This window comes from Thamnophis elegans, chromosome 2, assembly GCF_009769535.1.
Source record: "Thamnophis elegans isolate rThaEle1 chromosome 2, rThaEle1.pri, whole genome shotgun sequence".
Classification (NCBI taxonomy): domain Eukaryota; kingdom Metazoa; phylum Chordata; class Lepidosauria; order Squamata; family Colubridae; genus Thamnophis; species Thamnophis elegans.
Genome location: NC_045542.1, coordinates 27,804,930 through 27,829,630, shown reverse-complemented (window position 1 = coordinate 27,829,630; position 24,701 = coordinate 27,804,930). Strand labels below are relative to the sequence as shown.

Sequence of the window (24,701 nt, the reverse complement as noted above, 5' to 3'; positions counted from 1 at the left end):
TATAAATTACTCACTGTAGTGAATATATCCTGCTCCTATTTTCCCCCTAACAACAACCCTGTGAGGAAGGTTGGGCTGAGAGACAGTGACTAGTCCAAAGTCACTCAGATGGCTTTCATGGCTAAGACAGAACTTGAACTCATGGTCTCCTGGCTTCTAGCCTGGCACCTAAGTCACTAAATATATTATCTATAAAGGTATTTATAAAATAATAAAGGCAGAATAAAAAACAATTAGTAAATAAATAAATGGTTCCTATTACAGGATTGAAAGGCTGATGAGGAGGGTAAGGAGTGGCTGAAGGAATGCCAAACAAACACTTTTAAAATGGTGATATAACCTACATAATGGCAGGGAATCCTGCGCTGCCATTAAACGTTCACAAGGAGGGAAGAGAGCTGAAAAACTCACTTCGTTCATTTGAAGAAAATGATTGCAGAAAATACGACTTCAGCAACAGAGTAGTCAATGCCTGCCTGGAATGCTCTACCTGACTCCATTGTTAAAACCCCCAAAACTTTAACCTTAGACTGTCTTCTGTGGACCTCACCCCATTCCTAAGAGGTCTGTATGGGGGCGTGCATAAGCGCACCAGCGTGCCTACCGTCCCTGTCCTACTGTCCCCATTTATTCGTATCCATTTCATGTACTCATAATCATGTTTGTACTAATATCTGTTATCTTAAACATGCTTGACAAATAAATAAAATAAATAATAAAGACGGGATCTTCCTTCCAGACTCGAATTCGATAGATTTCTACCCCAGCACAGCCCGAACACCAACCACGCAGCCTCAAACCTTCCCGGTCAACACACGCTTGCAACTCCGTTAGCCAATAGCCAGAGTGCACTTTGTTTACATAATCCTTTCAAGGTCCCCGCCTCCATTGCTGACGTCATTCCTGGGAAATCGAAATCGCCAAGCGGGCGAAGTTGGCTCTTCTTCCGATAGCACCTACTCCCTCCGCTTCTAGACAACAGCTCAGACTTTCCTCCAATCACGATAAGGATGGGCGGGGCTGCCCTCCGTCTCGCCTGCGCAGAAGGGGCCGGTTTTTCTCCAAGAGCTTGAATTGCAGAGTTTACAATAACATTCCCGGGAGGAAGAGTGGCGGCTTCTTTTGGCAAGTAGCGGCTTCGGGGCGGAAGGGAGGTGGGATGGGGGTGTAATCTTGCAGGGTTTAGAGATCTGTGCTCACTCTAGAGTGTTTTAAACCTGGGCAGTGAATGTGTAGGAAGGCGTATCCATTTGGAGGGAGGCAACAAATATAATGTAAGAAAAAAGGCGTCGAAATTGGGTGGCTCGGCGGTTCGAATCCTTAGTATAGGTCTCCTGCGTGAGCAGGGTGATGGACTAAATGTCCTCCAAGGTCCCTTCCAATTCTGTTACTGTTAACCTGTTAATCCGGCTTGCAAAAGCATAGTTGGTCCTTCCCTTGTGCAATTTCTGGAGGGAGCACAAGATTGGGGAAATTAATCTTAACTAAACCCAAATTTTGCAAAATTATCCAGAAAAGTGATAAATGGAGGTATTCGCTGAAGAAAACTGCCCTATCTTTTCTTTCGAAGTTGTTGGGCAGGCGTGGCGGGCTTCTCCCTGAACATCCCGTCTACCGCCCACCTGGTTTCCTTATTTGATCGAGCGGATCGGTTCCACTTCGCTAAGGTTTTCTTACTTTTCTATTTAGAATAGAATAGAATTCTTTGTTGGCCAAGTGTGATTGGACACACAAGGAATTGGTCTTTGGTCTATTTCTTTTCCTACTTCCTTGCATCCACAGTTCCACCACACCTTGGATACTTCTGCTTTGACTGTTGGCAAGCGGGACACTGTAAAGCAGAAATTTGGAGTGGGGGGGGGAACCAGGGTGGTTTGAAGCCCCCCCTTTTAGTTCAGTCGAGACAGCTGGCTGTAATGCTGGAAAGGTGATGGGCTCTTTTTCAGCCAGCTGCTCTAACCATGGTTGTAGAATGCTGCATAGAGCCTCTGTGAATGTAGGAGGGGAAGGCAGGACTACAAAAGCTTCCTTTGATCCCAAGGACTGGCCTGTGGGAATCAGAGGAGAGTTTGGGTTGTAAAACTAACAAAAAAAGATTAGGATTCGTTTGATTGATATTCCTGCTTGGACATTGATTGATCAAAGAATTGTTTTAGCTAGGAGTTTGTTGGGGCGTGTGGTGAAATTAAGTTTCGTTTTCAAGAAATTGGGCAGAGCCAGCAAACTACATCAGACTGTGGTGAGCCAGTTAATCCAACCTTAAATTCTTGGTTGGACATTGGTTGATCAAAGAATTGTTTCAGCTAGGAGTTTGTTGGGGTGGGTGGTGAAATTAAGTTTCGTTTTCAGGAAGTTGGGCACAGCTGGCAAACTGCATCAGATTGTGGTGAGCCAGTTAATCCAACCTTAGAAGGCTTTTCCTGGCTTTCAGATTTAATTTTCAAAAAGACACTCAATGACACCTACATCAGGAATTTTTAGGTTTTTAACCCTTGCTTAACTCTGCTCCAGTGATCATAAAACGCCTAAAGTCATACTAGATGAGGCACGTCATTCTCCTGCCTCCTGTAGAGGGCGCTTTTTTAGAGGCTTTTTTAAACAGTTAAGCAGAGTCATCCACTGTGACTCTGGCAGCAACTAGCTCAGCCTGACCTCAGCTCTTGCCTTTTTCCTTTTGCATTTTTTTTCTTTTCATGATGGCAGTGGTGAGGCTCTGCCTCCCCTGCACGTCCCTGGTGGTGAAGGATTTTGACAACTTGGAAGAAACGCAAATCAAGAGATGTGCAATCTTGAATTGGATGAGGGAGAGGGGGGAAGAACAAACATAATTATTGGTATATGCAGGTCATGCCTTATGACTTTTTTCACACTTACAACCATTGTAGCATCTGCAGGATCATGTGATCAAAATTTAGGCCCTGGCAATTGATTCATATTTATGACCGCTGCTGTGTTCCAAGGTCATGTGATCACTTTTTGAGACCTTCTGACAAACAATGGGGAAACCGAAATAATTTAACAACCACGTTACTAACCTCATAACTACATTGGTTCACTTAACTGTAGCAAGGAAGGTTGTAAAATGAGCCAAAATTCACTTTAACTGTCTCGCTTAGCAACATAAATTTGGGGCTCAATTGGGGTCGTATGTTGAGGTTTACCTGATTTCTTTTGCTATTTGTCCATTATAAACTTGGGAAAGCCTATTGCATTCCAGAAGTAGTATTCTTAGTTAGATTTTCGTTCTATTTACAAAAAATGAGGTTTGCAATTTCCAACAGCCCCTATGCAATGTTCCTATGGGACAGTGGTGGGATTCAAAATTTTTTACTACTGGTTCTGTGGGCATGGCTTGGCTTGGTGGGTATGGCAAGGGAAGGACTGTACAATCTCCATTCCCACCCAACTCCAGGGGAAGAATACTGCGAAATCCCCATTTCCTCCCGATCAGCTGGGACTAGGGAGGCAGAGAATAAATGGGGGCGGGGCCAGTGAGAGGTGGTATTTGCCGGTTGTCCAAAGTACTCAAAATTTCCACTACCGGTTCTCTAGAACTGGTCAGAACCTGCTGAATACGACCTCTGCTATAGGATTAGCCTCTTAAATAACCAAGGAAAATGAGAATTCCTTTGTAAAATCCAAATCCTAGGCAGTTTAACTGCACCAAGAATTTCTCCTATATTTATGCAAATGCTTTCTGCTTTTCATTACTTTTTGGACTGAGCTTAGTTATGCTGTCCAGATTTTCTGGTTTCTAAACTACAGAGATTTCCCGGCTTCGTATGTTTACAACATTTGACTCATTCTGACATTATTGTTTTGTTTTGTTTCACATCCCCTTTACTTTCATTCAGCTACGAAACTCATACGGTAATTATTTTAGCCCTATGCTGGCAGAATTTGGAAACGGAGCAAAAGTCATATATTTTCTACATTCATGAGGTTTTCATTTGATTTGCATTGCTCTCTTTAATCTTTTTTAAAATTTGATTTCTCTGCTCTCTTTTGCTCTCTTATTTTCAATCACTGAGAAGGCAACAAAGAGCTTCCTGAAATCAAAAGGAAAAAGCTACTGATATCAAGGGAATATTGTGGCTTAAATCATATGCCCTTTCATAGTTAGGCATGCCTCTTAGCATGTATTTACAAATGAGTATCGACTCCCTTGCAGTGGGATACCTTCTTTATGATTCTAGGGCAGGTTTCTGGCTGGCCCCATTATATGGGAACTAGTTTAAGTTCTGTATGTACAAATTAGCTTTTATCAGTTGCAGCAAGGAATTCCTTATTTAAACCTGGCAACTGATTACATGCGCGCGCGCACACACACACACACACACAAGAACACAGAGAGAAACACACATGCACGTGCACTTTATAAATAGTAGGAGAAATGCCTACTTCAATAAGGAACCAAAACTTACAGATGAAGCAAAGTAATTTTTACTGGCATGCACAGCTACAGTATGAACTGGGCACTGGCCCAAAAGAATGCAAAAGAGCCCTGAACTAAGCAAGATTATGGGTTTATATAGCCATGGTGGCACAGTGGTTAGAATGCAGTATTGCAGGCTAATTCTGTCAACTGCCAGCAGTTCAATTCTCACTGGCTCAGGTTGATCAGCTTTCCATCTTCTGAGGTCGGTAAAATGAGGACGCAGATTGTTAGGGGCAATATGCTGACTCTAAACCGCTTAGAGAAGGCTTTAAAGTACTATGAAGCTGTATATAAGTCTACAGTGCATTCAAAAAGTATTCAGACCCCTTCACTTTTGTGAATTTTGTTATGCTGCAGCCTGATTCTATAATAGTTGAAATTAATTCCTTTTCACATTTACATTGGCATAAGTATTCAGGCCCTTTACAACAACACGTGAAATTTAGCTCTAGTGCCACCCATTTGTCTTTATTGCTGCTGACATGTTTCTACACATTGAACGGAGTCAACCTGTGGTTAATTAAATTGATCGGGCAACCAGCTCTTGGAAGAGTCCTGGTTGCACTAAACTTCTTCCATTTGAGAATTAAGGAGGCCACTGGGTTCTTAGGAACTTTCAGTGCAGCAGAAATTTTATTGCAGCCTTCCCCAGATCTGTGCCTTGCAATAATCCTATCTCTGAGTTCTGTAGGCAGTTTCTTTGACCTCCTCACTTTTGCTCTGCTACAGTGTGAATTATCAGCTATGACACCTTCTATAGAGAGGTGTGTGTCTTTCCAAATCATGTCCAATCAATTTAATTTACCACAGGTTGACTCCATTCAAGGTGTAGCAACGTGTCAGCAATGATCAAGAGAAATAGGAGGCACTAGAGCAGGGGTGTCAAACTCCAAAGCCCATGGGCTTCTTCAGCTTCTTGGATGAGAAGCGAAACCAGAAAGTCCAGTTGCCTCTTGAAAAAAACACCTTTGGGATTATATTGCTATTGTTATTATATTCCTTCAGAAAGGTTACATAGGAATGATCAAGCAAATTAAATCATACTGTGACTTTAAGGCGGAATGTCACATCTGATAACACTACAGGATGACCTTGCTTTGGCTGCCTTAGCATCTCTACATTTTTCCTACTAATGGGACTCTAATCCACCCTAATTATAGAAATTAACCTCATCATTCCACACTGGCTTTACAATATTTTACTGCCTTCCTTCACACTAAAAGAAGGAAAAACCATGGTCTCATTTCTGTTATTTTCTCCTCTTTTTTCAGGGAGCTTTAATGTAGCAGCTCCTTGGTATTCATCTTTTTTGTACTTATGCCACCCGTCACATATGACAACTCCATGTAAAATGTATTTTTTATTTTGAACTTCATGTAGACCCGGGATGGCGAACCTATGGCGGGGTGGGGGTGGGGAATTGAATTGAATTGAATAAGTTTATTTATAGGCTGCCCTTTTCCCTGAGGGGACTCAGGGCGGCTAACAACTTATAGGGAGGGGGATACAGACAATAACATATAACATAACACATAATTAAAAAGTAAACAACATTCATCCAACATTCGGGTGGGGGCGGATCAGATCTTTACCCCCAGGCCTGGCGGGATAGCCAGTTCTTGAGGGCTGCGCGGAAGGTCTGAAGGGTGGTGAGGGTACGAATCTCCACGGGGAGATCATTCCAGAGGGTCGGAGCTGCCACTGAAAAGGCTCTCCTCCGCGTAGTAGCCAGCCGGCACTGGCTGGCAGATGGCACTCGGAGGAGGCCTAATCTATGAGATCTAATCGGTCTCGAGGAGGTAATCGGCAGGAGGCGGTCTCCCAAGTACCCAGATCCACTACCATGGAGGGCTTTATAGGTGGTAAGAAGCACCTTGAAGCGCACACGGAGATCAACAGGTAGCCAGCGCAGCTCGTGGAGGATAGGTGTTATGTGGGTGAACCGAGGTGCACCCACAATCACTCTCGCAGCCGCATTCTGGACTAGCTGAAGTCGCCGGATGCTCTTCAAGGGCAGCCCCATGTAGAGCACGTTGCAGTATTCCAGCCTAGAGGTCACGAGGGTGCGAGTGACTGTTGTAAGTGCCTCCCGATTCAGGTAGGGTCGCAACTGGCGCACCAGGCGAACCTGGGCGAATGCCCCCCTGGTCACAGCCGACAGGTGGTGATCAAAGGTCAGCTGTGGATCCAGGAGGACTCCCAAGTTGCGAACCCTGTCAGGGGTGTAAAATTTGGCCCCCCAGCCTGAGTGGTGGAACGCTAGCCAAATTGTTGGGAGGGAAACATAACAGCCACTCGGTCTTTTCCGGGTTGAGTACAAGCTTGTTAGCCCGCATCCAGTCTCTAACGGCCTCAAGATCCTGGTTCATCACGTCCACCGCTTCATTGAGTTGGCACGGGGCAGACAGATACAGCTGTGTATCGTCTGCATATTGATGGTATCTTATCCCGTGCCTCCGAATGATCTCGCCCAGCGGTTTCATGTAGATGTTAAATAGTACGGGGGACAGGACCGACCCCTGCGGCACCCCATATGTTAGGGGCCTCGTGGTCGATCTCTGTCCCCCGACCAACACCGACTGCGACCTGTCCGAGAGGTAGGAGGAGAACCACTGCAAAACAGTGCCTCCCACCCCACCTCCCGCAGTCGTCGCAGAAGGATACCATGGTCGATGGTATCGAAAGCCGCCGAGAGGTCAAGAAGAACCAAGATGGAGGGATGGCCTCCATCCCTGGCTCTCCAGAGATCATCGGTCAATGCGACCAAAGCGGTTTCTGTGCTGTAACCAGGTCTGAAGCCGGACTGGAAGGGGTCCAGGTAATCGGCTTCCTCCAAGGACCGCTGAAGCTGGTAGGCCACCACCTTCTCAACAACTTTCCCAATAAAGGGGAGGTTGGAGACTGGACGGTAGTTGTTAAGTACAGCTGGATCCAAAGATGGTTTCTTCAGGAGGGGTCTCACCACCGCCGTTTTAAGTGCGGCGGGGAAGTGCCCCTCCCGAAGCGAGGTGGTAATAACCGCTTGGATCCAGCTCCGTGTCACCTCCCTGCTGTTAGCAACCAGCCAGGAGGGACACGGGTCCAGTACACAGGTGGAGGCACTCACAGGAGAGTTGCATGCATAGCATTATGGGTGTGGGCATGGCTGCTCATGACCCCCCTGTGCTCCCCCTGCTTTTGGCACATGATGGGAAAAAGGTTAGCCATCACTAATGTAGACATTCTTTTGAAAGGGGACACGTGTGATACAAAAGAATTACTTTTCTCAGTTGTTCAATGTTCTTACAAAGGGTTCCTGATGTCTTTCCTTGCTTAGGTGTGCGAGGTTCAGCAGAACATTCCAACATGTCCCAATGGCAACAAATTCAAATGCTGGACAAGGTTCACATGGACCAGATAGATTTTCTCTACTCAGATGACACCTTACCCATGGAAGTGCGTCAGTATTTAGCCTACTGGATTGAGGAGCAAAACTGGTAATGCTTATTTCTATCATAGTCATTTCAATGAAAGTAATTTGTCTTTGATTTGCTGGTTTTTATTATTTACTAGCCGATAACCTGGTATTGGCCGGATATTTATTTATAGTGGGGAAATGTCCGGACCAAACGTAATTTCTAATGTTGGATTTTCCCTCTTACCAGTGGGAGTCCCCTTGTGGAGTACTGTGAAGCTGTTACCATGGCAACTCCACTGTGTTGTACAGTAGAAGCCAGTATGGCAGTACAGCACAACAGGTTATATCTTAACAGAACAGACACACCGAGGGGTGTCTTACCCACACAGTATTTTTCTCCAGAGAGTAAGTCATATGTGTACCAAGTTTGGTTAAAATTGCTTGAGGCGTTCTAGAGTTACATCAGTACAGTAGAAGCCATTTTAAGGTACAACAGGCTGTATGTTAACAGAACACCCCCTCCCTCGAGGGGTGTTTGGGGTGTCTTACCCCCACAATATTTTTCTCCAGAGGGTTTGATTGAAATTGCTTGAGGCATTCCAGAGTTATGCTGGAACATACACACAAACACGTTTATATATATATATAGATCATTGTGTATATCTTTCTATACAATGGATCCCCCCCCAGCTATGAATGAAAGTCTTGCTGACGTTCATCATGTGGTGTAAGCTAACTCTGAAATTATAGACCCTAAATATAGTACAGGTAGTCTTTGATTTACAACAGTTCATTTACTGACTGTTCAAAGTTACAGCAGCACTGAAAAAAGTGACTTACCACTATTTTTCACACAACTGTTGCAGCATCCCCATGGCTATATGATCAAAATTCAGACCCTTGGCAAATGATTCATATTTATGACGGTTGCAGTGTCCTGCGGTTATGTGCTCCCCTTTTGTGATCTTCTGACAAGTAAAGTCAGCGGGGAAGCCAGATTCATTTAACAATCGTGTCACTAACTGAACAACTGCAATATTTCACTTAACAGCTATGGCAAGAAAGGTCCTAAAATGTGGCAAAACTCACTTAATAAAGGTCTCTCTTAGCAACAGAAATTTTGAGCTCAATTGTGATCATAAGTCAAGGACGACCTAAACAAATGGATGGTCCCCTGAACCTTGCATTCTGAAGATTGTACACTTGAATAAAAATATGAAGTTACTGATCATTTTAATGCACTAATAGAACTGTAAAGGAAGTATTTCCATGGTTTAAACGCAATGCACTACCCAGATGTAGTAACAACTACATATTTATTCAGTCATCTCAAAGTATCACAATAGTAATTTGAGCAGCATATCCAAAAGTTCTGTCAGATAGATAGATCCTTAAAAATGAGGATTTAAAGATCTAAGAATATTTATTTAAAAATCTGGTAGGTTACAGTCTCTTGTCAGAGAAAGAGCAAATATATGATAAGAATTATAAGATTATTACACTTTATTTAAGTAAGCAGGTCTGTGGCTCTTTCTTGCCTTAGCTATAAGTTTAGGAATTTCATTAAAATATTCCCAAATTATGGGTTTGACGACTCAAACCTTGTCTCCCGGTAATTGCCTTGGCTAGTCCCTACAGTTTTCATGGCAAGATTTCAGAAGTGGTTTCCCCTTGCCTCCTTCCCAGGGTTGAGAAAGAGGGAATGGCCAGGGTCACCCAGTTGGCTTTGTGATTCAGGCAAGACTAGATCTCATAAACTCACAATTTCTAATTCAGTGCCTTAATCATGATGCCAATCTGTTTTCTCAGGACCTTATATTACCTACCGTATTTTTCAGAGTATAAGAAGCACCTTTTCCCCCCAAAAAAGAGACTGAAAATCTGGGTGCGTCTTATACACTGGATACAGCACTTTTGGCCTACCAAAACCCCGCCCCTTCGCAAAAATGGACGTGTAGAGGGTTTGGGAGGCCTGCAAAGTGCTCCTGGGGGCTGGGGAGGGCAAAAATGAGCAAAAAATGTGCCGTTTTTGCCCCCCCCCCAGCCCTTAGGAGCACTCTACATGCCTCCCAAAGTTCTGCATTCTCCCCCCCTTTTTTTTTTTTGGTTGCAAAAAACGAGGCATGCAAAGGGTTTGGGATGCCTGCAGAGTGCAAAAACCTTTTTAAAAAATGTACCTCTTCAAAATCATGGTGCGTCGTATACTCCAAAAAATACAGTAAATTGTGACCCAAGATATGTAAGATTTGGTTTGTTATGGTTCCATTTTCTGACTACTAACAATCTCCTTCCTTCCCCACATCCCAAGTGCCTTTTTTGGCAATGACTTTCTCTTTATCTCAGCCAAGTCTGAGTCTTCCTTTGCATTCTCTCCATTATCTGCTTTTAGGACCCAAGCAGTAGAACTGGACCCCTCACAAGCCTGCTATCTTTTCCATACCATGTTGTCTTCACTGGATGATCAGATCGGACGTCTGGCGTTGGGCGAAGAGAACAATGCTAACATGTTACTCAAGCACAACTTACGCCGTTCCAAATTGCATCTATCGGTATGCATAGAACACGTATGGGTGTGTTCCTGCACAGCGGGAAAGGGTCAGAATGAAACGGGAGTCTCCCTTCAAGATATGAAAGCCGGAGGAAGATCTGAAGGATAAAAGAGCTTGACATTTTTTAAATACAACCATCTATCTAAATGTTTCTTAACCATGGCCACTTTAAGGTGTGTGGACTTCGGCTCCCAGAATTCTCCAGGCAGTCATGCTGGCTGGGGAATTCAGGGAGCTGAAGTCCACGGGGCCAAGGTTGAAAAACACTGACCTATGTAGTTTAGACCCTTATCCTTGCTGACCAAGAGAGACAAGATGTGTGCATTTATTGAGAAACTCTTAGTTGCCATATGGGCCTTTCCTGTGCTCATATGATGGCCATGAGGACAGCCGTGTTGGCGCAGTGGTTAGAATGCAGTACTGCAGCCTACTTTTGCTGCCTGCCGGCTGGCTGCAATTTGACAGTTCCAATCCCACCAGGCTCTAGGTTGACTCAGCCTTCCATCCTTCCGAGGTGGGTAAAATGAGGATTCAGATTGTTGGGGGCAATAGGCTGACTCTGGAAACCGCTCAGAGAGGCTCTGAAGCAGTATATAAGTCTAAGTGCTCTTGCTATCCTGGCGAGATTTCATACCTCAGGTAGGAAAAAGAACGTAGTTAGTAACAGTGGAGATCTGCCTAGAAAGAAGAAACCAAAGGCCATATCTCGTTTTCCACTAGAGCTACCCAGATGACCTGCAAGTGGTGATTCCCAAAAGGTCAGGTGTTCTCGGCAGCAGATGATATAAAAAGTTTTTATTTGGGGGTATAGCCTTACACTTTTCTATCTTGCTGTGCCCTGTCTTCCAGAGCAAGTACCAAGATCATCCGCAGGAACTAGCCATTGCCATTGATGCTCTACTGAGACAGGAGAGAGCAATTCTGTCTGAAGCCTTTTCTGCCTCTCAGGTAAAAAGCAAAAACCTGCTTGGTCTTCTGCCTGCCTGCCTTGTGCAGTCACAAAACATAGTCTTCTCCATCTAGCAATATTGATTTATCAGCTTCGATTTACCAAATGCCCATCTCATCCCAGTGAAAGGGGGGGGGGGAGAATCCCCTCCTAATTATTTTATTTATTAAATTTCTATGCTGCTCATTCTCGCCTACAAGGTTGGCTCTTGACAAATTCTCAGAAGGTGACAATTTCCCCAAGAGTTTGTTTTAAACCAGTAACCAACCCATAATTCTACTGCACTATGAATTGGTTTATTACATTTAGTCCTCGACTTACAACAGTTCACTTAGTGACTGAACAAAGTTACAACGGCACTGAAAAACCATTTTTACATGGTTACGATCTTTGCAGCGTCCCGATGATCAAAATGCAGATGCTTGGCAACTAATTTCTATTTAAGGGCGTTGCTGTGTCCCAAGATCATGGGGTTCCCCTTTGTGACCTTCTGACAAGCAAAGTCAACGGGGAAGCCAGATTCACTTAACAACCGGGTTACTAACTAATCAACTGCGATGATTCACTTAACAACTGTGACCAGAAAGGTCGTAAATCGGGGCAAATCTCACTGAACAAATGTCCCACTTAGCAACATAAATCTCGGGCTCAATTGTGGTTGTAAGTCAAAGACTACCTGGACTAAATGCCCGTCCCACCCCATCGGGGAAAAAAACCTCTCTTCCAATTTATTTTATTAATTTTCTATGCCGCTCATTTCTCCTCCAAGATTACTTTTGATGGGAAATTGTCACAAGGTGTCGCAATGGTTAGAGTGCAGCACTGCAGATTACTTCTGCTGACTGCCGGCTGCCTGCAATTGGTAGTTCAAATCTCACCAGGCTCAAGGTTGACTCAGCCTTCCATCCTTCCAAGGTGGGTAAAATGAGGACCCAGATTATTGGGGGGAATAGGCTGACTCTGTAAACCACTTGGAGAGGCTCTATAGCACTGTGAAGCGGTATATAAGTCAGTGCTCTTGCTATTTCCCCAAGAGTTTGTTTTAAATCCATAATCAACCCATAATTCTTCTGAAGTATGAATTGGTTTATTATTGTCGTGAAGGCAGCTGTTGCTAACCTGGAAATGGTTAGGCATCCCCCTCTATATGCAGATTTATGCAAATCAAGGTATACATATGATGAATTCAATAAAATTAGATGGCTTACAGCAGTGTATTTTACGGGTTGTGTTCAATAAGGGTGGAACAATGAGGTCATACGACTTGGCATTAGAAAGACAATAGCTTTTTGAATCAATCAAGAACTATTTTCTTGGAACTGATGTGTTATTTCACTGGATGGTCTGCCTTCTAGTGTTTTAGTCCCTATTTATTATGACCAAATGTTTCTGTGGCTGTGGAAAGAGGTTATTTTTTTTCTGGGAAAGGTGGACTTAGGAGTAATTTGCAAACACTAATGCTGTATTTTCTATTCCTCCAGCATCACACTTCCAGCATAATTTTAATACATTCTCCTCTCCCGAGATCTGCGCCAAAGCGAAATGCATCCCAAGCTTTTAATTTTATGTTGGAAACGTTCATTACGTTGGATGAACATTTTCACTGGGCAATTCAACACTGAATTGGAAAGGGAAATCCAGAGACAGAGAGGAGAAAATTTTGTTGTTGATGTTGTGCTGTGATAGGGAAAAGAAAAATAGGAATAAAAGAATAATATGAAATAGCAGTGCTATAAAGGTAGGGGGAAAGATCTGAGGATTTGAGCAAGATACAGGGTGTCTCTTTTAACAACTGGAACTTAGGGGGTGGGAGAAAAGCCCCTTAAGTGATAAATGATTTACCTGTATTTGTGTATTTTCTCTTCCTCTCTCTTTAGGCAACTCTGGATCCTCCATCTGATTCCCCTGTGCTTACCAGCCATCACCATAAGATTGAGGAGCGACTAATGGAGATGCAGAAGACAGTTCAGGTGAGAGTGGGAAGCCTGGCAGTGCTTTTTAGCCCTTTCATGCAACATTCTAGGTTGCTTGTTGTTGTAGTTGTTAGTTGCAAAGTCGTGTCCGACCCATTGCGACCCCATGGACAGCGTTCCTCCAGGCCTTCCTGTCCTCTACCATCCTCTGGAGTCCATTTAAGCTCACACCTACTGCTTTGGTGACTCCATCCAGCCACCTCATTCTCTGTCGTCCCTTTCTTCTTTTGCCCTCAAACTAGCTTGCTAGATACATCATTTCAGGTTGAGGCAAGCCATAGAATGACTTAGATCACACTTTATACTAACTATCATGGTCTGCTTGAACTGTGCTTGAGCTAACAGTGGCTGAGTTACTGCAATTCTAAACCCTAAATTGAAGTTTGCGAACTATACTGGCTGGATTCCCAACTATAGTAATCTGCAAATGTTATAACTTGGTATAATGTGCACTAGACCATTGGCTTTTTCAACTAACCATGATTAAAACAAAGCATGGAAATGTGTGTGATGTTTAAACCAAGCTATTTCATTTTTAGTTTATTATAATTCTATTCCCATATTCGTACTTCATGTACATAACAGATACAGGAAGGTGAAATTAATTTTGCACCTATTCAAATTATATATTAGAAAAGGCTCACAAACCCTTGGTCCACAGCCCATTACCAGGCTGTGGCCTATTCAGATCCGGGCCACGCGAGAGGCAGGCTGATGTGCATGCAGGCAGGCAGCTCCACTCGCAAGTTTAGTGGGTCAGCGCGCATACACGAGTGGAGCTGCGTGTGTGTGTGCCAGCCTGCCTCTTGCACAGCCCAGTTCCAAATAGGTAACAGCCTTGCAGTCAAACTGTGTGCTTTGCACATGCATACCAGCCCACCGCTCGAATGGTCCGATTCCCCTCTTTCCCCTCTCCAAGCTGAGTTACCAGGCCACAAAGATTGGGGGACCACTGTATTAGAAGGATATTCCTATTGTTTAGTTTGTCAATCAAATCAAACCCCTGAGGAATGAGGGGCTTAAGGGTAAAGACAGGAGCATTTTGTCTCCCAGAAATCTCTCATTTGCATCTTGAAACATGTACCAGGAAGTGGGTCAAAATTAGTTTCCCAAACAGTTTGGAGTTTCTTTGGGGCTTATAAAGAGAGGAAATGGAAACAGACATTTCATTTTGAACAGGAAACCAAAACAAAAAAAACCCTAATTTTATTGGCACAAACCTGTTTTGGGACACTTCAAATGCAGTTCAATGCTGTTCCTGATTGGCCTCCTTTGTATTGAGTGCATCCCTGTTGTTGGTTCTAGCTGCGCATCACAGAATGGAGATTCATCCTGAGGTCCTGTCTTTTCAATGTGTCCTACTAATTGTTATACTTGTTCAAAACTCCTTGCTTGGTCTGTACTTTGACGTCTGCTGTATTCCACAGGGGCTGAAATGTTCAATTGAGCACCACAGCGAACTGCAGGATCATTTTGATTTTTGTTTTCGGACACATAACCATTTAGGTGAGGAAACTTAACGAGCAGTTCCTTTATTTGGAAACCACAATGGGAAAAGGGCAGGGTTTTTTGTACGTTGATGATGGATGGTTGAAGTCTTTCCAAAGAAATTGCTCAAGAGTTTTGAGGGATTCATTGTCCAGACAAGTTGCTTAAAGAGCTCTGCAGGATATTGAATAATGTTGTCCAAGGATACAACTTTATAAGGGTACACCTCTCCCTTGAAAATCACCTGAAAATAGCCAAAGCCCATGGCACACGGAGCCATCTCTGCGGGCACACAAGCCATCACCCAGGTCAGCGCCACTGTGCACGCATGCATGCCTCCCACTGGCCAGCTGATTTTCGGGTCTTTGCAGGGAGACACGCATGCATGTGCTGGGGGTGGGGTGGGTCAAGCGTGCGTGGGGTGGCTGGGATGTGGCGCCCCTCCCCCTGCACCCCGTTTTTTGCTTCAGGGAAGTTTACTAGCAGAAAAACAGCGGTCACGCATGCATGTGTGGGTGCAGGGCCTGCAGGGGGCATTGCATTATGAGTGTTGGCATGCACACGCTTTCGGCACCCAAGGAAAAAAAGGTTCGCCATCACTGGCTAAAGCTATTTAGATTTGCAATAGTGGTGAATATCTGTAGCTCATGTGTACAGTAAGGGTGAAAGCTCGTTCTCTGAACTTGTGGGTTGGTTTCCAAACGTTTCGTTAGCAGGCTAGGTAACATCTTCAGTAGAGTTTAGGGGATTACTTAGCCTGGTAAAGAAACATTTGAAAACCAGTCCACAAGCTTGGAGAACGAACCTTCACTCCCCCTTTCATTTATGAACATGTCAGCCAGCTGTATGTCCCTGCTAGCTTGAGACTTCAGGTCCTGCAGCGTAGCCACGACTCCAAGCTGGCTGGACAGTATGCTTATTTTACCTATTATCCAAAGATGATTTAGGGAGAATGGGTAGCTCTTCTTTTTCTTTGATCAGACACTTGTCAAGGACACCCAAACTTTTGTTTTACAAGTGGAAAAATTATTGATCTATTGGACTTATTAGTTCCCATTTTGTTTTACCATTAGTTATGTGGTATGTAACTAATGAGAGTCCAACCATCTTAATGGTTTCTTTCAATAAACATTTGTTGGTGTTTGAAAAGAGAGAGACGGGGCAGCTCTTTTGGACTGAGGATGAGGTCTCGCGTAGCAACATTAAACTTTTCAGAGCTGGTGTTAAACAATACTAGACACTTGTAGCTCTGATCTATGGGCTTAGAGGGAGTTCATGGCCAGCACAGTGCCAATATATAAATTGGAATACTAAGTAATTTTGAAATTAATCCGATTACAGAAATTTAGATTATATACCAATGTTTCCCCAAAAATAAGCACAGGTTTTATTTTCTTTTTGGCCCCAAAATAAGCACTAGGGCTCTTCTTGCTTGCGGCCACAAAGGTGCAGAAGGCCGAGCGATGCACCGGTTCCACAGCCACAAGATGGGTGCATCTACATCGGCTTACCTCAGGGTGTCTGCAGCCAGGCAATCAACACCCCGATGCCTGCCTCATCTCGCAGCCATGACATCAGCACACCGCTCAGGCTCCTGTTCCATTACAGCCACAAGCAAGCAGAAGAAGAAGGCCGGGAGCCATGTGGGCTCCTGCTGCACAGAGTTGTGAATGCTGCCGCCATGAGGCAGGTATCGGGATGTGGATGGCCTGGCTGTGGGGGCCCTGAGGTAAGCTGGTGCGGGGCATGTGGGGCTCCACCTCCACCTCGCCTTGCGGCCGTGGCACCATGAGCAACCAGACGGAATGGATGGCCAGCCGATTGCGCAGGCGTTTAAGTAGGGCTTATTTTGGCCGTAGGGCTTATATTAGGCACAACATTAAAAACATACTAGGACTTATTTTCAGGATCGGTTTTGTTTTCAGGGAAACGGGGTACATAAGGTTGGTAGAAAAAGATGCCGCTTCCCCCCTAATCCAAATGTTTGAAATGTCTTAGAGGATGTCATTCTTGGGCCCTATTGCAGATCCTGTTGTACCGCAGTCAGCTTAGGGAGTCAAATCACCCATCCTAAACAGCTCCTTACTAGAGATGAATCCTGCTTCCTATCTGTTCTTTTCAGACAGGAAGTTCAGAGGGACTCAATGGCTCCCTCAAAACCATTGACAACTTTGGAGAACTAGCAATCAATGCTCAACATGAGAACAAGTTCAGCGTTAGAGTCAGTGGTGGGTTCCAAGCGGTACGGCCCAGTATGGTCGTACCGGTGGTAGCTGGGAGCAGCGGCCACCGTACCGGAACGATAGCTCGTTTTGTCCGCTCGCCCACGTTCCTTACCACTTTTTGAGGCAAACAGGCCAATTGCGCACGTGCGCACAGCATACGGCACCTGCGCGACCTCCACCGAGCAGCTGGGTGTCGCAGAGCAGTGGCGTGCACATGCGCACATGCCCGACAAGGACGCCAGGCCCCATCGCAGCGTACCAGTTGTGACGGGATCCGGAACCCACCATTGGTTAGAGTCCTTCTCTAAAGCACCCTCTTTTCTTGCAGAAAAGACCACTCCCGCTATTGCACCTATTCGGGCCAAAAAGATTGAGAACTTACAAAGCATGTTAAATAAGTTGAACCACTTCCGCCAGGTGAGTATGAGTACTGGCAGGTACAGTAGCCTGATCCCCCTCCCCCTCTTTCATAGCTTTTTTTTTTCCAAATGAAGTTCTAATTTCAGTAAATTTCAAATGCTGGATTTGAACTTACTAATGGAAAAAACATATTGCGTGTCTTAAAAGATGCAATTATATGTTTTTTAACAAAAACCATACATGGAAATACACAGGTAGTCCTTGATTATGACTTAACTATTATTAAAAGTTATGACAGGCGCCCAACCCCCCCCCCAAAAGCTACTTTGAAGTTCTAATGTCACCCTTGCCTGTCCCTCATAGTCATGTGACTCCATTTGGAGTTCTCAGCAACCAGCCCAGTTTGCAGTACCCAGAGTGCAGCGACTCATAACTGCAATCTATTGCAATTTTGCTGGAAACTGTCATTTAGTTCTGGTTTCTGGCAAAAACTGCCCTATAACTAACAATAGTTTTGGTTAAGGACCTGGGCCTTTGCTTAACAACCGTTGCAAAAAAGGTCATAAAATCAAGTCTGGTCCTGTCACCAGCTTTATGACTGTCATGACTTACAGCTGTTAATTGCCAGGTGTGAGAAGACAGGCTGCCTGCAAAATGGCCAGCACTTGGGCTGCTGGTGTCCTGTCTCCTTTAAGACTTCTCCCCAGCCAACCCAGTACAGGCAGTCCTTGACTTACGACTACAATTGAGCCCAAAATTTCTCCTGACAAGTGAGGCATTTATTGAGTTTTGCCTCATTTTTTTTTTACCTTTCTGGCCACAGTTGTTATGTGAGTCTGACTTCCCCACTGACTTTAACTTGTCGGAAGGTCGCAAAAGAGGGTCAAAGGACCTTGAGACACAGCAACGGTTATAAATATGAAGCGGTTGCCAAGCATCTGAATTTTGATCACATGATCATGGGGAGGCTGCAAGGCGGTAACTCTGAAAAATGGTCATAAGTCACTGTTTTTCAGTATTGTTGTAACCTTGAACAGTCACTAAATGAACTGTTTATTTCATAAACAGAAGTCGAGGATTGCATGTAATGTGTGGTATAAAAGCTGAGGAGAGGGACAGCTGGATGTTGTGGTGTGATACAGGAGTGAGAGAGAAGATGGCTTATGTATGTGTGAGAAACTAAAACAGCCTAAAGAAGCCTGTGAAATAGTTATAGTTCTTCAGAAGTAGAACTCACAAAGAGTAGTAGCGGAAGAACAGGAGTTGTAGTAGAATTGGGGAAGTGTGCTTGAGTGAGTATTATTAGCCTTTGAGTGCTTGAGTGTGTATTGCCCAGAGGCCAGGTGTGTTTGGGTTGGTTTTGGAGCCTACTGACCTGGGCACATGTAACAGACCCTGTGACTGGCTTAATTCCAATTGTAAATTGCCGACTACCTGTTAACTATTGATAACAAAATTATTTATGATAACATATTAATTCATCATTGCCTTTTTTTCAATTTTATATACGCTTTTCACATTTTTGTATTGTATCTGTACACTGCCCACAGTTGCTCTGTGAGGGAGGCAAGCTGTGTTAAAAATTGATAAATAAAATAAATAAATTAACACATTTGGTTTGTGTTATTGTTTGTTTTTTTTAATCAGGAGATGAAGAGCCAAATCCACGAACTTCTCGGACGCTCTGCTACTCTAAGAAGTTTCCTTCTGGAGGAGGTATCAGAATGGCAAAATCGGCAGCGATTAGCTTGCATTGGAGAGAAATGTGATACCAGCTTATGTCGTCTGGAAGAATGGTAAGGGGTAATGATGGCAAGGATCCACATGGGCCAGTTACTTGTTTTTAATGAGACATTTCTATACAATGATCCCTTTGAAGAAATGCATTACAGCAGGGGTGTCAAACTCAAGGCCCAGGGCTGGGTCTGGCCCACGGGGTGCTTAGATCTGGCCCGCAGGGCCGCCATGGAAACAGTCTTAGATTGGACCGCAGTGCCCTCCCGAACTCTGTTTTCATTGGCAGAGGGTTGCAGCCGACTTGGGAGCCCGTTTTCGCTGGCAGAGTACTTGGGTCACCACAGGCGCTCCTGACACGAGTGATATTGAGCTGGCCACACCCATCCTGGCTATGCCTCCCCCACCCCCTGGCCCGCTCTGAGGTCAAACACAACCCTGATGAAATCGAGTTTGACATCTCTGCATTATAGTAAGTCCTTAGCTTACTACCATTCGTTTGGTGACTGTCTGAAGTTACAACTGCATTGAAAAAAGTGACTTGTGATTGGTTTTCACATTTACCTCTGTACATTCCCATGGTCACATGAACAATATTCGGGCACTTGACAGCTGGCATGTATTTATGACATTGCACTGTCGTTGGGTCAGGTGATCATTACCCTTTGTAACTTTCCCCGTTGGCTTCTGAGAAGCAACATCATTGGAGGAAGCCAAGATTGCTTAACAGCTGCGAGTGATTTGCTTAGCAACCATGGCAAAATGTCACAAAATGGGCTGCAACTCACTTTCTTCCCTGAATTCCCTATTGAATCCATTGAAAGGAATTGCAGTCTATTTAATTTTAGGCTTCCCTGTGGAGCACTTATAGTTAGGTGTTGTTGTTTTTTGACTCTTGCAGATGTCTGCACAGTCTGTTCATAGAGAGTCCTGTTATCCACTGATCTTCCTCCTGAATTACAGGTTTACTAAGAATGCTGAGATCCTCTTCTACTTGCTGCACCTATTAAAGATGCTGAAAGGGATGTACGAAAAGTTGACTTACGAGACAGATCCCCTCAAGGGCCAGTTGCCCCTTCTGTTCAAGGCGCTTCAGGAGCAAATAATCTGCCTCTTGAAAAGGTGACAAGGGAGGGGAAGGATTCTGCCAGTAAGGGAATGTTAAACAGGGGGGGTGGGCAAAATAATAGATGGGTTGTAGAAGACTAACGTTGATCTCCTCTCACCAGTGCTTTTGTGGTGGAGGTACAGCCTAAGATGCAAGTTCCCAATCAACGTCCACTGGTGCTTAGAACCAACCACAAGTTCTCCGTCCGGGCCAGGTGAGGGGAATCCTTACTCCAACAATGGCCATTCCTGGGGATTGTTTTCGGCAGGAAACGGAAAATTTTAGAAGGGCCCAGATCAAAGGTTGTGGGTCCCAGACATTTATAGTATTGGTGTTCTTGTTATTATTGTTATTGTCATCTTAGGGCATTACTGTAGTTCATCTGTGCTCAGAAAAAGTAGCTTTCTCTCAGAACAGCTAGGTTATTTAGTATAAATTTATGATTCAGGTCTATATAACCGCCAGTCTCATAAAGATGAGTCTGGATGGCTTATAATTAAGTCAAATTTTAAAAAAAACCAATATAAAAACACATAAAACATCCCCTCGTAGTAAATTCCTAAAGCGCATAGCTGAGGTAATTGTATCTAACAATCACACCAATGTAACGTCATGCCAGCTCTGGCACATTCCCTGGTCCTCATGCCCATTGGCAAATCCATGTTTTCAGGGTTTTGAAAAGGCCAGCAGGATCAGGGCCATTCTTGTTTCCAGGTGCAGGATGTTCTAAGGGACAGGCCCCATGACAGAAAAGAATGTTTTCCCAGGCCTCATCAGGTGGAACTCCTTAGTGGACAAGACCCACAACATGTCTGGATCTGATGAGGTGGGGAGATGTAGCTTGGGAGAGGTAGTCTCAAATAAACTACCGTATTTTTCGGAGTATAAGACTCACCAAGGTTTTGAAGAGGCAAATTTAAAAAGGGGTGGGGGGGTTGCACTCTGCAAACCTCCCAAAAACAGCCCGTCTTTTGTGAAAACGGGTCCATTCCCCCCCCCCAAAAAGGCATGAATAGCCTTTAGGGGGCTCGCAGAGTGCTCCTGGGAAGTGCCCCCCCCCCAAAAAAAATGAGCAAAAAACCAGCCAGGTTTTGTCAAAAAAATTGCATGCATTGCCTTTAGGAGGCTTATACAGTACTCCTGGGCACTGGGGGGGGGACAAAATTGAGCAAAAAAGGCCAATTTTTCACTCATTTCTGCCCTCCCCAGCCCCCAGGAGCTCCCTGAAAGCCTCCTACAGGCTCTGCACAGCCATTTTGATGAAGGGGTGGGGCTTTGGGAGGAAAAAAATGCTGTATTCGCTGTATAAGATGCACCCAGAGATTCGCCCTCTTTTTTGAGGGAAAAAGGTGCATCTTATACTCCGAAAAATACGGTAGTCCCATGTCATGTAGGCTTTATATAGATTTTTACTAGCACCTTCAGTTGAACCCGGAAGCAAACTGGCAGACTTTCCAGCTGATGGACAAAAGATCTAACATATTCAAATTGTATGGCATGTATAACTAATTGCCTGTGTGTTGGATTTTGAACCAGTTGAAGCTTCCAAATATCTGTGGTGGGAATTGAGAAAGATTGCATATTATAAGTTTTAACAGGAAAAACAGTAGCTTCCTCTTCTTAAATATTTTTTTTAAAAAAACTAAGCAGCAACAAGCTTTTTGAAGAACAGTTACTGTTTCCAGCTCTCAAATACTCTTACAATCACATTTTTTTTTTATTGAGACAATCTAATTGCAGATTTAGATAGTAAAATAGAATGAATTTGCTCTGCTCCATAAACCTTAGCACCAAGATCAAGGAAAAGAGCCCTGGTGGCGCAGTGGTTAGAGTGCAGTACTGCAGGCTACTTCAGCTGGCTGCCATTTAACAGTTCAAATCCCACCAGGACGGCTATATTTTTTGGTTGTTTAGGAAAAATGTTCAAGAACACCTCAAGACAGGATTTTGCAGAAACACTTTTGACTAGTAGTAAAGCAATTCATTTTAAAAATATAATTACCTGCCCCCTCTTTTTTTTTTTTTTTTTTTTAACCACATGGATTTTAATTGGTGCTATTTCCATGATTCAGACTACTGGTAAAACTGCTGGATCGAAACAAGCCACTGGAAGTGAAGATTGAAATTGACAGGTATGTTATTCTACTGAAACTCTAGTCTTTTATAAAAATGACCTGTTTAGTCAGGGTTAAAATAAGAAATTTTTTTTTTATAAAAGTCTAGAAACCCTAAATGAACTTTTTGCCATAGAGTCAGAAATGACAAGAATTTTTGGATTAGTGAAAAGATTTAAGGTTATGGGAAGAAGTGAGCTATGTGTGTAATAGAAGTTGGGCAGAGTTGCCTTTTTTGGGAACTGGGCAGCATATAAATTTAATAAATACCAGAGAAATGGGAAAATGTTAATTTGCTTGTACTTGTTGCAAGGAAGATCTGGTGTTGCTTCTTTAAATGTTTTTAAACATTTAAACAATGGAATCATCCATTGATTGATCTTTCTTGTTCTTACCTTTTTCAGGGATGCTACTAATTTGACCGGGTAAGAAATCACTGAATAAAAGCAATGGGAATAAGGAGCCTTTCCTATCTGGGAGGGTAGTGGATGGACCATGATTCTTAATCTGGAGGTTGTAAAGCTTTACTTATCTGGTTAATGGAGGAGGAGTTTCTTAGTGGGGCCCTTTTTAGAAAGAGATAAATGAGTTATTGATAGATGTGAGATTTGAAGATCTTTCAGCTCTCAGGCCCATCTCCAATATCACCTACTTAGCAGAATTGAAAAGAAACTGAGATTGGAAAACTGCAGTGGATACCGAGGAGGGGAGACCTTTGGAGAAGGCAATAGTATGCCTGCCCTATAATTTGAGTAATAAGCTCAGGAGTAGATAAGCTCTTATCTAGAAACTCACCTTGGTTCCCATCAAGTTCCCAGTCCGATTTCTTTATTGGATATTTTAAACATTGCACGGTGCTTAATGAAATGTTACAAATCAGACAGGCAGTCTCGGGGGCAATTGTGATGCTCAAGAATATCCCTAGATCCTTCATAAACTCTATGGGCAAATTTTACACATAAAAAGATGGGTATCTACAGTTCAGTGTTTTGTTTGAGAGTGTGCCCTGTCAACGGGAAGAAAGGTTCCTTGGAATGGTAAGGAGCCTCCCCAGTTTGCCTCCTGGAAAATTAGTATTTGTGACACAGTCACATATTCACCGTAGCAGCTGTTTTGTGAATGGCCATTACAGCTATTTTGGGGGGGAAATCACAACCTACTTTCATAATTCCAATTGACAACTGTTCAAAAAGTTTATTATGAATATGTTAAGGCAAGACACTCTAAATATATACTTGCATGGCAAAGGAGATACCATGGTCGTGTTTTATATAAATATATCAGTGGTGGGTTGCAGGTGGGTACCGTTCCGGTACGGTGCTCTGGAGGGCTCACCCGCCCACCCAAACTCCTTACCTATATTTGAGTTCTTCGGTGCTTCCACGCACGGAGCACACAGTGCCTGCACGACGCTCCACCGAGCAGCTGGAGCGTTGCAGAGGCTTGCGGAGACATCGCAAGAGGTAAGGATGCTGCACACATTCAGATAGTGGGCGCCGGGCCACGTTGCAACTGTACCGGTTGCAATGGGATCCGGAACCCAACCACTGAAATATATCATTCTCTGGCCACCAGGAAATGGCATGTGTTGTGACTGATCTTGTATTTTTATCTTCTCACTCTCTGTTTTTCATTTTGAAGGTTCCGGAAATTCAATATTTTGACATCCAGCACCAAAACCTTGATGATGGACGAGCCCCAAAAGCAAGGACTCGTTTGTGATTTTAAATACATTGTATGTGAATATTGGATGATGTTTTGAATCTTTAGATATATAGAAAGGAGAAAGGATAGTTAGAGCAAGAGGATCTGTTTAAATGCTAAAATGGGGGACTGGAAATACAACATGAGCCGCAATGGCACAGTGATTAGAATGCAGTACTGCAGGCTACTTCTGCTGACTGCCAGCTCACTGCAATTTGGCAGTTCGAATTTCACCAGGCTCAAGGTTGACTCAGCCTTCCATCCTTCCAAGGTGGGTAAAATGAGGACCCAGATTGTTGGGGGCAATAGGCTGAATCTGAAAACCGCTTAGGGCTGTAAAGCACTGTGAAGTGGTATATACATCTACGTGCTATTGTTTTCCCCCACAAAGGGAAACCTAGCCATTGCTAACATAGAAACCATTGTTTTTTGCCATCCTGTTCTACTAAATTTTGGCAATAGCTAAGAAATTTGGTCTTAAAAGAAAAAGAGCCGAGGTGGCGCAGTGGTTAGAGTGCAGTACTGCAGCCACTTCAGCTGACTGTTAGCTGCAGTTCAGCGGTTCAAATCTCACCAGCTCAGGGTTGACTCAGCCTTCCATCCTTCCGAGGTAGGTAAAATGAGGACCCAGATTGTGGGGGCAATATGCTGACTCTGTAAAC

The 24,701-nt window shown here is 43.9% G+C and overlaps 1 protein-coding gene across 3 annotated transcripts in view; it reads left to right on the top strand.

Moving 5' to 3' along the window:
* Positions 1-1,025: 1,025 nt before the first annotated feature.
* The window catches only part of STAT2 (signal transducer and activator of transcription 2), a 41,002-nt gene continuing 17,326 nt past the window's right edge, over positions 1,026-24,701 (top strand). The window contains exons 1-13 of one of the 3 annotated variants that reach the window (XM_032208814.1): positions 1,026-1,125; positions 7,755-7,914; positions 10,225-10,384; positions 11,234-11,332; positions 13,211-13,303; positions 14,734-14,812; positions 17,348-17,436; positions 19,027-19,175; positions 20,077-20,235; positions 20,343-20,435; positions 22,294-22,353; positions 22,740-22,760; positions 23,977-24,070. In XM_032208814.1, the coding sequence (XP_032064705.1) occupies positions 7,784-7,914; positions 10,225-10,384; positions 11,234-11,332; positions 13,211-13,303; positions 14,734-14,812; positions 17,348-17,436; positions 19,027-19,175; positions 20,077-20,235; positions 20,343-20,435; positions 22,294-22,353; positions 22,740-22,760; positions 23,977-24,070 (1,227 nt within the window). In that variant the 5' untranslated portion in view covers positions 1,026-1,125; positions 7,755-7,783. Of the gene's footprint in view, positions 1,130-1,179; positions 1,275-7,754; positions 7,915-10,224; positions 10,385-11,233; positions 11,333-13,210; positions 13,304-14,733; positions 14,813-17,347; positions 17,437-19,026; positions 19,176-20,076; positions 20,236-20,342; positions 20,436-22,293; positions 22,354-22,739; positions 22,761-23,976; positions 24,071-24,701 lie in introns of those variants that run through there. The other 2 variants (XM_032208812.1, XM_032208815.1) reach the window with 2 other exon arrangements.